The sequence below is a fragment of the Phycodurus eques genome, chromosome 13 (genome assembly GCF_024500275.1).
Source record: "Phycodurus eques isolate BA_2022a chromosome 13, UOR_Pequ_1.1, whole genome shotgun sequence".
In the NCBI taxonomy this organism is placed as follows: Eukaryota; Metazoa; Chordata; class Actinopteri; order Syngnathiformes; family Syngnathidae; genus Phycodurus; species Phycodurus eques.
Window position 1 is genome coordinate 15,912,305 of NC_084537.1, and position 13,163 is coordinate 15,925,467.

Consider the following 13,163-nt stretch of genomic DNA (forward strand, 5'->3'; position numbering starts at 1 on the left):
CTGCTGTGTGGTGAAGTGAAACACTCTCCTCCAAATGACCATTGATTAGAATTTTTTCTTGGGCATTAAGGAAGAATTTATTGTGCCTCACAAAGCGAGCAACAAGTAGCTGTACTGAGGCAGCCAGGAAAAATAATCTCTGTTGTTGCTCCAGCTCGATAGCGGAATCGTTCATTGGGACGTTTCAAAAGAAATCATGCAGACTATTTGTTGTTTGTGCTGTTGAAAGACTTAACCACACTAAGGGTTGAAGCGGTTAGTGAACTAGTCGACTTTACTACTCCGCATCGACATTTAAAGCTTCAAGTCGAATATTCGCTAATCATTTTTTTGGCATCTTATCTTCCAATTGCAGGGTTGCCTCCAGAATTTTTTGGGTGGTGTGACCAAAACCAATCCTTGATGGTGGTTGGGGTGGCTGAAACCAATCTGTCGATGGAAATAAAACAGTTAAACAGAGAAATGCTTCATTTTTTTGGAGCCTGGCCACCAGGTCCCATCTAACAACATGTTAGGCTATGGAACAAAAGATGACGCCAGTCGGCTCGTTGAAGAGAAAAACATGGGCAGGGCTCCCACTAATGACAACAACTACATCCAGGGTAATAGTGAGTTGTATTTTGAAGCATTTGTTTGATATGTTTATATGCCGGTCCGCCAAAATATGTCTTTATGTAACACCAGTACTGTCGCTCTTGTGCGACTGACACAGTTGCATGCCTTTTAGCTCGGTGCTAAACTTAGCGTGGCATGTTACTCACTTGTTAACAGTTTATGGCGTGCGGGAGCTTCGCAGGTGTACTGCAACTGGGAAATTGAAAAAAATGATCAATACGCCACCCACCACTCACACAGGAATGCAATGCAACGTCTGTTTGCGGCCTCAACACTACCAACCACCACCTACAAGCAAGGAGAAACGTGACAGTCGTGACACATGCGGTTAAAGAAAAATTCAAATTATGCATCACGCACAACACTAAATCTTTTTGTTTTGCTCAGTATTTTTTTTAAAGTTATGTTCGAATTTCATCATGTTGACAGCCTTTTGCTCACTCACTGGCACTGCCTACTATGAGGCAGCAATGTGATATGCTGAAGATGAGCTGTTGATTAGGGAGTTCATAGAAGACACTGTAACTTTTGTAGAAAAGAGGAAGTATTTATACGCTGCATCAATCAGGATGTTTTGGAGCTAACAGAAGATCGAGTGTGATAAGAGCACTGTTTTGCAAAAAGATGAACCCGGTGACTTTTTCCTTCTTTCATACTTGAAGAGATTCCGAGCATGTCCCATGAGTTCACAATTAAACAGTCAGCTCTACAACAGAATGTCGCTAACCAACACCATGCTGTAAGCGGTTGTGTATTACGCTAATAACAGTGCCTTTAAGCATCCGTTTAACACAATGGTGCTTGGCCCAGCTGTCCTTAAAGCATTATAATTAGAGAGGAAATCAATTAAGGCGGTGTTGCTGTGGAAACCAGAGTTCTGCTGTCACAAAATTGCTGCCTGGCTGCTGTCCAAACCAGTTGGTTACTTTGTTTTGATAATGGTTGCGAAAGGGAAAAGTTTTCTGTTCGACTTTCAACCTCAAATTGCGGATTTCAAAGTAACACACATGGAAATCATTTTGTGGTTTTTCGACAATATGGTGAAGAGGCAATTTCTACAAAGAGCTTCCAAGAAGAAGCACAATGTACGATAACCCAATGACTTCTTAAGTACTTTAAATGTCTGACGTACCACAAATGATGTGGGAAGTCAAGCCCAATGTTAACGATCCATAGAAAAGCAATAATATAATAATAGCAGTAATAGTTAAAACACTTCAATACTCACCCGCTATATCGTGGTTCATTGTTCGTGCCCCCACTACAGCGTGTCTTTTTAAAGATTGTTTTCTTATGGGTTTTTATAGTATACTCACCTACGGTAATGCCCTCTAATGTGGCAAAGGAGAGCCACAGCCGTGAACAGTAAAATCTTGAATGAGCAGATTCAGATAGAAGCTGCTGTCGGCCACAGTTTCAACTATGAAATCAGAAACCCTCCAACTATACAACTATGAAACCCGCCGTGAGCTACACTGACACCACATGGCTCAGGTGTGCCTGTCATCTTTTTCGACCGTGACACATTTTCTACTGACTACCGTGACAATTACTCTGTTCGAGTGTGAGGTGCCTAAACTTGTCTGACTTACGTGCTGGCACTTTCTCCCTCATAACCAACGTGAGAAGTCGAGATTCACCTCCTAATCTTTGTCTTCTACTCAAACTCTGCACTGATATCAAATCCAAAGTGATGGAATGCGCCATCTACATGGACCTGTTACTCATTACAGTAGTTTACAAACCCTCTTCCACACCTACCCGTTAAAAAATGGACTTGACGAATATACGAATATAAACGTCCACGTGAGTGAATGAGTTAAAGGCACACGCATGTGCACAGACACTACAATACATACGGTATTTTCAATACATTTTATGCTTGCAATTTATAGTATTTGTTCAAATACATTTATAAAGTTTTTAAAACTTGTTTTAATACATTTTAATGCATTTAAATGAGTAGTGAGCATGTGAAATGTGTAGAACTATAAATGTATATTTGGTTTCTTTATATCACAGAATTTCCTCTATTGCGAGTGTGTCTGGAGCACATCCCCGCGATAAACAATGGTCCACTTTATTACATTATTTCAGCCACTTCTCTACCAGTCTATCAGTTAAATATGGTCAATAATAAAGATTATTATTAGCTGATCAATAAATATTCGGTTGATTGTGTGGAATTGATTGTCTTGCAGGAAAATGGAACGCAATATTTGGCTGCAACAAGCAGAGGTGCTGTGCATTCAGTACATCCAATTTTTCTGTCTGCAGACGACCAACATATTTAAGGGAAGTTGTGCTAAATCCAACAGAAAACACTGGGTAGCATTATTCTGCTCCAGATGCCATATAAGAAAATTGTGTCATTACATTGTACATTACTGCATGCATATGATCATTGGACACGGCCATTGTACTCTACCTCCTCCCTTATTTTCCTTAACCACTGCAGATGGAATTTTATGTGGAAAAAGAAAATCCAAAAAGGGCTTAGCGGTGTCCAGACGGTTATGTATTTGCAATGCAAAATGTGACATCTGGAGAGCTACAATATTTGTATAGAGAGGGAATGCACTTCAAAGAAAGATGACCTGAAGGGGCAGCAAGTGCAGGAGAAGAAGCGAAAATGTAGTTTTATCTGCAGAAGAAATATAGAGTGGAAGGTAGAGGCTTTTGTTTGCCGTCTCATCAGTCAATTTAGGTCAGTAGCAACCACGTGGCAGACAAAAACACAATTTTCCAATTAAAAATGCCCTCCAGAAAGCAAGAGACAGCCTTCTAGGCTAGAACTTAGTGGATATCGGCACAGCAAAATCCTCCCCTGCCACTGGTTATTCAACAAATAGAATCTATTGTTTGTGAGGATTAATGATGCCTGTTATGGTCAAACAGTTTTCTGTAGAGTTAATTAAAAGCAAGCCTTTGACTGGCAGTTCAGACGATCCATAGCTCTCGCTCTCCCAGTGTGGACTTGTCCACAATGCAGAACAAAACAAAGTTGAGCCTCGTACATTTCTGCCACTGTCTTTTCTCCTAGTCAGCCAGGGGAGCCAATAAAATTGTTACCCAACGATGATTTGTTTTAACCTGGGAATATTTGAAGAGAAATCTATTGCACACTGAAAAATAAAGAGTAAACACATTTTTACTGACTGTAAAAACACATCCAGAAACAGTCATACCAAGCAGTTCGCTCATCTTATTATCATCATTATCTCGCTGTTGAAGTTGCAAAAACATGCTTGCATTTTCGCTTTGCTTCGCTTGGATTTTTTTTTCCCAGTCAGAAAACATTCAGATTATTTTACCTTGAGGTGCTTATGGAGAAAATTATTCATGTACAGTATAGTTTGAGATTGTGCAGGCCATACTTACAGATTCTTGGTAAATGATTCGTCATGAGGCTCAATATCAGACTACAGGTATGCAGTCTGATAAATGTATCAAGCCAAGCTTCACACTAATACACTTGTGGTTAGCCAAAAATGACAATTGAGGAAATGTTCTACAGTATATCCTGAATGTAGTACATTAATAGTGTTGTATGTAGTTTACACTTTTTAATTTTCTTCCCTTTGTTGTGATTGACCCTAAGGTTTTATCAACTATCTTGTTTTTTGAATTGCCTTTAAAATGACTATCTAGCACGTCGAGTTAATAGTTCATTATTTAAATTTCCTAATAATAAATAAATAAATATAATTTGCTAGTATATTCAGACATATTATACTATAATATGTATCATTTTAACTAGCTCATCTTATGAAATATTACAATTACAGATGATTTTTTTTATTTTCATCAGCTCTAAGCTATAATTATTTAGTTCACATGCAATGAGTCTAGAACACGGCAGTCCAGTGAGCTAATAGTTAGCAAATCTGCCTCACAGTCGAGGCTCAGGCCTTCCAGTGTTCCTCTTTGTCTATATGTGCCCTGCGATTGGTTGACGTCCAGTTTAGGGTGTAACCCACCTATCACTCAAAGTCAGCTGGTATTTCATTCAGCTCGCCCATGACCCTCATCAAGAACTAAATGAAACTAAAATGAAGTAAAATTGCTCAGTGTGTGAAGACGCCTGATAGACACGCAATGAAACACAAAGAGGATGGCTTTTTATGTAAATTAATATCTTAGAAAGCAATAGGTAAAGTAAATAACACTTGCTTTTAATCCTTTAGATGAAGATTCACTGACATCAGCTGTAGAACCTCTATAGTTCTGTTTGCTTTTGAGGCATACATTTTCTAAAAATGTTGGTTGAACTCCAGATTGTACAACGTTTGTGAAGCCCCATTCTGGAGATTCTACTTTACACAACTTAGCCTTTATGAAACCTTTTCCATCATAATATTTATACATATATTTCTATATAAAATTGTGGTAAAAGCTCTCCAGTGGCCTGCATGGACAAATCCCTAGTTTTCTTTTCTCTTTTACAACAAGTGAGATGATTACAAATTTAGAAACCAGAAATAGCATGTATTTAAAAATAAGGTAATTTCTCAAGAGGTTGGCGTCATGCCTCGAGCATGTTCAAATAACGGTAGTGAGTCCCACACCCTTGCACTGCAAGTCAGTGCAGGCTTGTGCTCTTAACCGTTTGTGACTGTTTATGGGCGATGAACTCTGGTAACCATCGCAAGCCAATCACACCCATAAGTAATGTTTCGCACGCCTTGCACTGTCTGTTTTCTTTGGCATAACTCTGGCAAAAAAGAGAGCGCTTCAATTGATGAGATGTGTTATGCGAGTGTGAGTGTGAGGGTTTCTGATGGTTGCATGTAACCCTATCATGTTACTTTGCTGACATGAGGGATAAACGTCCCTTTATCTTCTTTGACTATTATGTTCTTCGATGTGTAGATTAAAGGCTTAAACATTAGCGCAAACTATGAGTGCACCGGCCGACACTGTATGTCTCTATCGTACAACGCACTGATACCACTTCACCAGTCTGACAAACAGTATACCTTCCGGGTAGGAGCTATGTCAGTCGTGTGGGAATACTGTCAGGTTATAAAAAAGGTGACAACACTTTTAGTCAACTGCAAATTATGCTCTCCGCTGTCCGGCAAGTACCAAGTTTCGAACCCCGACGCCCACTGCACACGGCGTGGCTCCAGGCGAGTGGTCGCGCTTTTTTCACAATGCTGCACGTTTCAGTTGTCCTGTCACTGTCTGTTTATAGTCTGTTTATAACTTGTGGTATTCTCAAGAAGCAGTCTTGTATTTCTTTTTACTCACTTTAACACACAAAGGTAACATGGCATCCATATTCCTTTTTGCTTATATCCACGAGATATAACATTCTTCACATACAGTATCACATAACTAAAATGCCTTGTGTTACAGGCTACATTTAAAACATGCAGTTGGATGTTAAAATTATAGTTATGACAAGTATTTACTCTAAAAAGTGTTGTATTTGAGTGAAATCTATGTTCAGGAAAATGGTGTTTTTGAACAATATTTGATAAAATAAATCAAATTTTAATCACAATTGGAATAAGTAATGGCATTATCAAGTAGCCTCTGTACTAAAAGTGATATTGTGCATCCCTAGCGCAAACAAATTACACACTGATCTAACGAGATTTCACTGAAATAAAAACACTTGACATGTTAACTGGGATTTCCAATGGAAAATGTAAAACCTACCTACCTACCTAACTACCTAACTACATACCTACCTAACAAAAACTATCAAATTTAAGTTACACACAAACAGACAAAGATTCTGAGAGACTTCACGAGGGACTCCACAACATTAATAATAAGAGCTTACTATTATATAGTGCCTTTTAAAGGACCCAAAGACACGTAAATGATCAATTTATTAATGTGTGTTCGTGTGTGCGTGCATGCATGTGTTCATGTTACTAAATGTATGCTTTGGTGAACAGATGGTGCTTGAAGAATTTTTATTTATTTATTTATGTTTAATATGTCCAGTAAAGCAGGATCCCAGGTTTTAGTCGGGGGAGCGTTACAAAGGCGGCACTGAAGGCTCTGTGACTGAAAAAAATAAAAACTAGAACAAAACCTAAACGCAAACTAACTGCCATTGTAATATTATTATTATTATTATTATTCTATAATAGCCATACAGCACACAAAAGTCACACGCAAACCATGTGCTACTGGTGAAACAAATTCAACAAACCTCCTTATCTTACATGAGGACACGGCATGTCCCCTCAACAGCCGATCCAAGCACTGACGGGAAGCGCAGAGAAGCAGACGGCCAGCGTCTGTGTGTTTAAACACACTCGGATGTGGAACCTGGCCGGGCCGCTGGCCAAAGCACACGGCAACACATCAGTCAGTCTCATCAATCATACACAATTGGCCGGTTTATAATCCTGGAGAGTGTCCAACTGTCCTTCTGCAACGGCTCTTCGCCATTTCTAACGCTCGTGGAAACATGCGAGCGTGTCAGAGAGAGCAGAAAATAGACGTGCGACAATGATTTGACTGGCTTTTTTTTCCCCCTTCCACAGAGTGAATTACAATTGACAAACCAACATATCATCTGGTTTTAATTCATCCAGTGGAAACAAGCAGACCATTGTAAAGGAATTCCCATACTAAACAGCTGGACTAATGGCTGGGAATCAAAAATTCACTTTGAGACATTTATTGTTCACATTAGCAATATTACCAGACCGAGAGGGAGGCAGCAAGGCAGACAATAGTCAGAGGAAATAGACAGAGGAGGGCCATAACTCTGCTAATGACCCGTTTTACTGTGGGTCAAGAGATTAGGTTTTGTTCTGTGTGTTATTATGAGCTTTTATATATTTGACTTAACATGGAGATGTTGTTGTAGCTGATATACATGCTGTGTGTGTGAGATCCACCTTGCAAACCAAACATTCTGTTGCTACACACCTGTCTGAATGCAAACTCACATTTCTGCCTACGCGACGAGTGCTGTACAAGGGGGAATGTGACGGGTAGACGACAGGGCCGTGGTGTGTGATACAGCAGCTACAACACTTTTGCACAATCCTCTTAGTGCCACAGAGCACTGGCTGAGTCTCTGCTATGTAAAAAAATATACATACATCTTGCCCTCACTAATCCTCAAGGTGGAGGTTATCAAATTTGAGAAAAAAAAAAAAAAAAACAGATTAGAGATTTGTTTGAATAAGTTGGTAGCACAAAATGGCAATATGTCAGCCACATAAAATCTCCTGAATGTGAGAGTACGATACGCAAATACTGTAACTAAACTGAAAACGAGGAACAATGTTTGTCTTTGTCTCCATTTTCATCCATTCATTTTCCTCCACTTATCCCGTTCAGGATCATGGGTGAGCTGAAGACTATCCCAGAAAGGACACCATGGATGACAGTCATAGACACTCAAATTTAATAGCAATTAACCTAACATTGTTTTTGGAAAGTGGAAGAAATAACAAGTACCAGGGGAAAACTCACACCAATACGTGGAGAACATAAAAACTCCACTGAGTAAGTCCAGAGTTGAGATTCAAACCCAGAATATTTAACTGTGAGGGAATCATGATATCCAAACACACTTTACACCATTCCACCTGTTTATATTTGTTCAGTTGTCAATTACGTTTTTCCCCCGTTTTTTTAACCCAACATGGGCTAGCAAATATTGGCAGTTACTGGATGTCATATCATCAACCTGCATCAATCTATGTAATATAACCAACCTGTCCGTATAACATTAATATTCAATAAATATTTGAATAGCACTGTCCATGTGTTCATGAGCAAGCACATAATTCTAAAAAGGCAGCTGCAAGATTGCAAACTTACAAGCTAAACTACGGTTCAGTTTGATGATGTATTAAAAACTTGAACTCATGTCCCATGAATGGCCATCTCTTGATACTCCATGTATAAACGCTCCTGATTAAAACCAAATTCACTTTGTAGACTAAAGCACGCCATCAGACCCAAAGGGATTTGCTAACCTGTATTTAACAGTTAAACTGTTTTTTGATGAATTGATATTACATATTGTCATTTGTCTGAAACGTGTGGAGAGGACTAACTGTAACTTTGTTGAACAGTCTCATGTCAGAGATCACATGGGACTTTCTGGAAATTCTTTGACTGTACAGTACATGTCGAGGATCATAAAGGCTTGAACATACATGCTAAATATGTAGTTCTGCACTTGAGGATGTTTAAATATTCCTGAGGCACTGTGGAATCTTTGCCACTTGATGCAGCATAACAATCTGATTTGTTGCTCTTATCTGGCATGAACACAAAGCTCAGTCGCGCTTAGCCACCTGGTTGAGATTCAAGGTGGTCCCCCTAAAGGCTGTAAATGTCAACAGGACACTGTGCACGGTAACTGTGACGACTGGCTACTTGACGGCCACTTCGCACAATGGGATGTTGCGGCGGGTCAGAAAGCATCTTGAGATCTTGACCTGCAGTGTCGAGCCCTTATGAGACGTGTTGCTTTTCCACAGAACGACAACAAGGTACTCTAAAGCAACCACGCCTGCGTGAAACCCCTATCCACACGCTGGCTGTCAATTTGAACTTAAAAAAGAAAAAAGAAAAAAAATCCCCTTGCTCTTCAACCTTCTCTCTGTGACGTGCGAGCACTTAGGGCTGACAATGAGGCATTCTAAAGTGGCCTCGGCAGCAGACTATCCGAAAGGAAGATGTATTTTTGAGATGTAGGTACGGTGGACTAGCTAACTGCATGTTGCAATTGCGCCAGATGAACGTTGATGCGAACGAAGGCACTCAAGTTCTTATATAGGGGTGGATCGGTGACTCATGCCAGGGCCGAAGTGTATCTCTGGGCCCCGTTTTATCCCCCCCCCCCCCCCCAAAAAAACAAAACAAACAAAAAACAGGAAAACCGAAATGGTTAAAAACAGTTTAACGCTAAGCCTCCATAATTGACTACTACATAGTTGTCAGTCTTTGCAAGTTTTTTTTAAATATTTTTTTTTTAAGCATTTATAATTATTTAGTAACAACTCTCTGAATTCACATTAGGGGGTCTTGAGAAAAGGTAATTGGGGAAAACAGCAGTACAGATAAAAGGAGAGGCATATCAGACACAGGAAGGCAGATAGTTGTGCTGCACTAGAGAAGGCCAATAAAACAGACTAGAAACAGAAGACAGTCGAAAGGCTTCTTTATACCCGCGCGGACGGCGACCGCGCTGACATCACTGCGACTGTCCCGCGCGTAGTTTGCCTTTATGTACGAAAATGTACTGCAGTTCACCTCCCAAGTCGGGGGTGTCACTACGGCTGGCATTGGCTAGGACACCACAGGGTGGAGTTTCTACTGCCTTTTTTTGGGCATTTCCAATAGCCGTTTTTACTTTCCTTTCAGTAACAAGGAACAAAGAAACAACAATGGCGACCGTGGAACAGTGTCTGCGAGAACAAATGGACCTAGATGGCCAGATGATACGGTTAATTATGCTGCAAAATCGATCGAGAAGGCGGCGGCGTAGATGGTGTGTAGAACCAAGGGGCACGCTGAGTACGTCATCACAGCATGTGACTAAAACGGACCAATCACAAGAGATGATCTCCGCGGCGTTCGACGCGCAGCAACTATTTTTGTCGAGTGTGCGTCAAGCTACGCAGATGGGCCGTGCGGTCACGTGATGCAATGCGGGCGTTGTCGGCCGCGCGAGCGCGGGAGTATAAAGAGGCCTTAAGGGATGTAGATATAGAAACAGAGAAATTCCTGCTGTACTATCTATGGATATCATTTGGGGGCCAACAAAAGGCCAGGCCATTCAGAGGGAATCTGAATCCTGTTCCGTCGATCTCGTCAAATGGCCTCTAGGGACTGTGTGAAATGGCCCTTTTCTTCTTGGTTCCTTTCAGGGCTAAAGCCCATCTACATGACAAACAGAGTCACTTTGAAGCGGCCTGTGTCATCTCTGCCTCTCTGCCACTCAATGGTGACCTCTTGATCCCCGCGTCTCATCTTTCTTTCTACAGTCATTCCATTTTTGTCAATGCCCCTCTTTCATCTTCAATCCCCTTTATTTAACTTAAATCTGTCTCTCCTTTAAATTACATGTTGGCGTTTTGTTTATGAAGACTGTTAATTAGACAAGCAACATCCATTAAGAATGAAGAATTTTGTTGAGTGATAGCATTTGACCCACTCCTATGCAGTCTCCAGAACAGACCCTTTACAGGGGACATACACAAAATTGAGTTTTAAAGTGCGTGTTTACAAATAGTTGAGACACCTGAGTGCCTGCTCACCCATCAAGTGTGAAATTATACAAATGACGCATTCACTGTGTTCTCCATATTGCATACATGAGACACAAAAGGACTGCAAATTCAAGATTCTTTGGGTATATTGACAAAAATACTATATGCCACAGGCATGTCACTAAGACACCCGGGAACTGTTTCCAAATTTGAAATAAATGTCTCCTTCAAGACTTGTGTCTCGCATGACACCTCTGTTGAGATTTGAGCATTTGACCCACTTCAGGACAGTTGAGCTCTTTAAAAAGCAGAAAATATACATATGAATGGGAAATAAAAAACTGATCATCTTACCTGGTTGAAGGTTTCAAGCCTCTCCTTGACATCGGCGAGTGAGGGGTTAGCGCTGCGAACTTTGACCTCTGGATTCTGTCTCTGTGCGTTCAGACCGTTTCCTACCACTGTGCCTGTGTAACTGTGAGGGGGAAAATGAGAGTTGCATCACTGTTTCTGAATCTAACTTATGATTGCTTTCAAATAAAACAATGGTAATGGACTTTAAATAAAAACCTCCTGTGTGTATATGACATGATAATGATATAATGACATATCCGTAGTTTCTTTCCCTTCTGCTGCTGTCAGATTTTACAGCCGGCACTGCTCTCAAATAGCCTGTTTATAGTATAGTATTTTGCATCCATATATACTCTTTCTTCATCAATCTATGTCACCAACATATAGTGACAGGCAGAACAATGAAATGCTCCTCTAATAAATGGCAGACAGTAAAATTACCTTAGTATTCGCCCAATGCCATTCATACAGCAGAATAAAGGCTTCATGCTCAACTAAACAGGCCCAGATTTCACAATGAGTAAGTAAATCTGTGAGCATTGAGACAAGATCATCATTATTTGACTTTATACTACCTTTTTTATGTTTAATAAGTGCCTTGGCCCAGTAAAGGTTGGGAAACTGCCCTAACCCAAGCTATTCTTATGACTACCTCCTGAGATGGTGGATTGTCACTCACACCTTAAACATAGACTTCACAGCTAGACACTTGTAACAGTGATCTTATATTTTTGGTTTCTGCAATCTATATTTAAACCTTGCTGTGGTTACAATTTTATTCATAGATTGGTTGTTTACTTTAGTCCCGCACTGTTAAATAAATGAATATGAGATTCATACAATGATATTTCATGCTTCAGGGATTTAAAAGCACTGGAAAGGAACGACAAGTATCAAATCAATAGAGGCAACTGAAGGCGAAGTGCGGCTGGAAGTGATTGAAAAGTGATTATCAATTGCATGAGAAGTGTGCGCATTTTTCTGGACGTGTTTATGTGTAGGATGGTATGTGTGTGCTTGTGTGTACAGTATGCGTATCAACGTGAATATAAGTGCAGGCAATCATAAAAGTGCTGAACTTGAGAATCTCTGGCATGTGATCTAAGCCATGTCTTGATAAGGTCTGTGCTCCTCCGTCTTTGCTGAACAAGCGCTTTGAAGAGAGCTTATAAAAATGCAACAACAAAAAAACCTTCCGCTTTAGTTTATTTCTTCCCACTCCTTCAACAGCCTCCTTCAATTGTGTCTATTTGCAAAATGGATCCACTTATCACTCACTCACACATATGTAACTCTTGGTTTTGACAACAATTAAATACCTTAATTTGGTGGGAGAAATAATCTATTCTCTAGCATACACATACTGATTTTTAACATCTTAACTGATTTTTAAATGTGACAGACATTTAAGTAAACAGGACGGGGAAAAAAATAAATAAAATCCATGTGGGTGCTCAAAGCTCTTATAGTGATTGGTGTACACAAGGAGCACCACACACGTAACTATATCTCCACGGACTACCGCGATTCTCCCTCACCAAACCAGATGATTGGACTGTAAGAGGCAGAATGGTGCCACAGGGCATTCAGAAAATACAAGTACAAAATGCAGTTGTAGGAGAAGAACTAGGATAAGGTAGGCTGTCAGGTTGTCAGGTAACTACATTGCCGTTGCAAACGGTTCGCTTTGTCAAATTTATTGTGGTGAATGATTGGGAGACAGATTATACAAACACTCAACAAAACCAGACACTCTTTCATTTGAGAAGTCTGAAAACAGCACAAGCTTTAGTTCGCTTCCTAATTGGTTATCGTTCCGTTTCACCTCACAATCGCAAAACGCCCGTGGCTCAACCGAAATCAGTGTTGACCACATAATAATTGGCGATCGTAATTATTGAACAGGTTTAACATTTACGATTGTCAGCCCTGACCGTCACTCTTAACCCAGGGGGGGCTATTACTTTACTTTATTAATGTTTTCTGCTA

At 40.2% G+C, this 13,163-nt stretch overlaps 1 protein-coding gene across 2 annotated transcripts in view; it reads right to left on the bottom strand.

The window, feature by feature from the left end:
• LOC133412119 (glypican-5-like) overlaps positions 1 to 13,163 on the bottom strand; it is a 124,745-nt gene that overhangs the window by 26,295 nt on the left and 85,287 nt on the right. For both annotated transcript variants that reach the window (XM_061695198.1, XM_061695197.1), the window contains one exon: positions 11,175 to 11,295. In XM_061695198.1, coding sequence (XP_061551182.1) covers positions 11,175 to 11,295 — 121 coding nt within the window. The remainder of the gene's footprint in view (positions 1 to 11,174; positions 11,296 to 13,163) is intronic.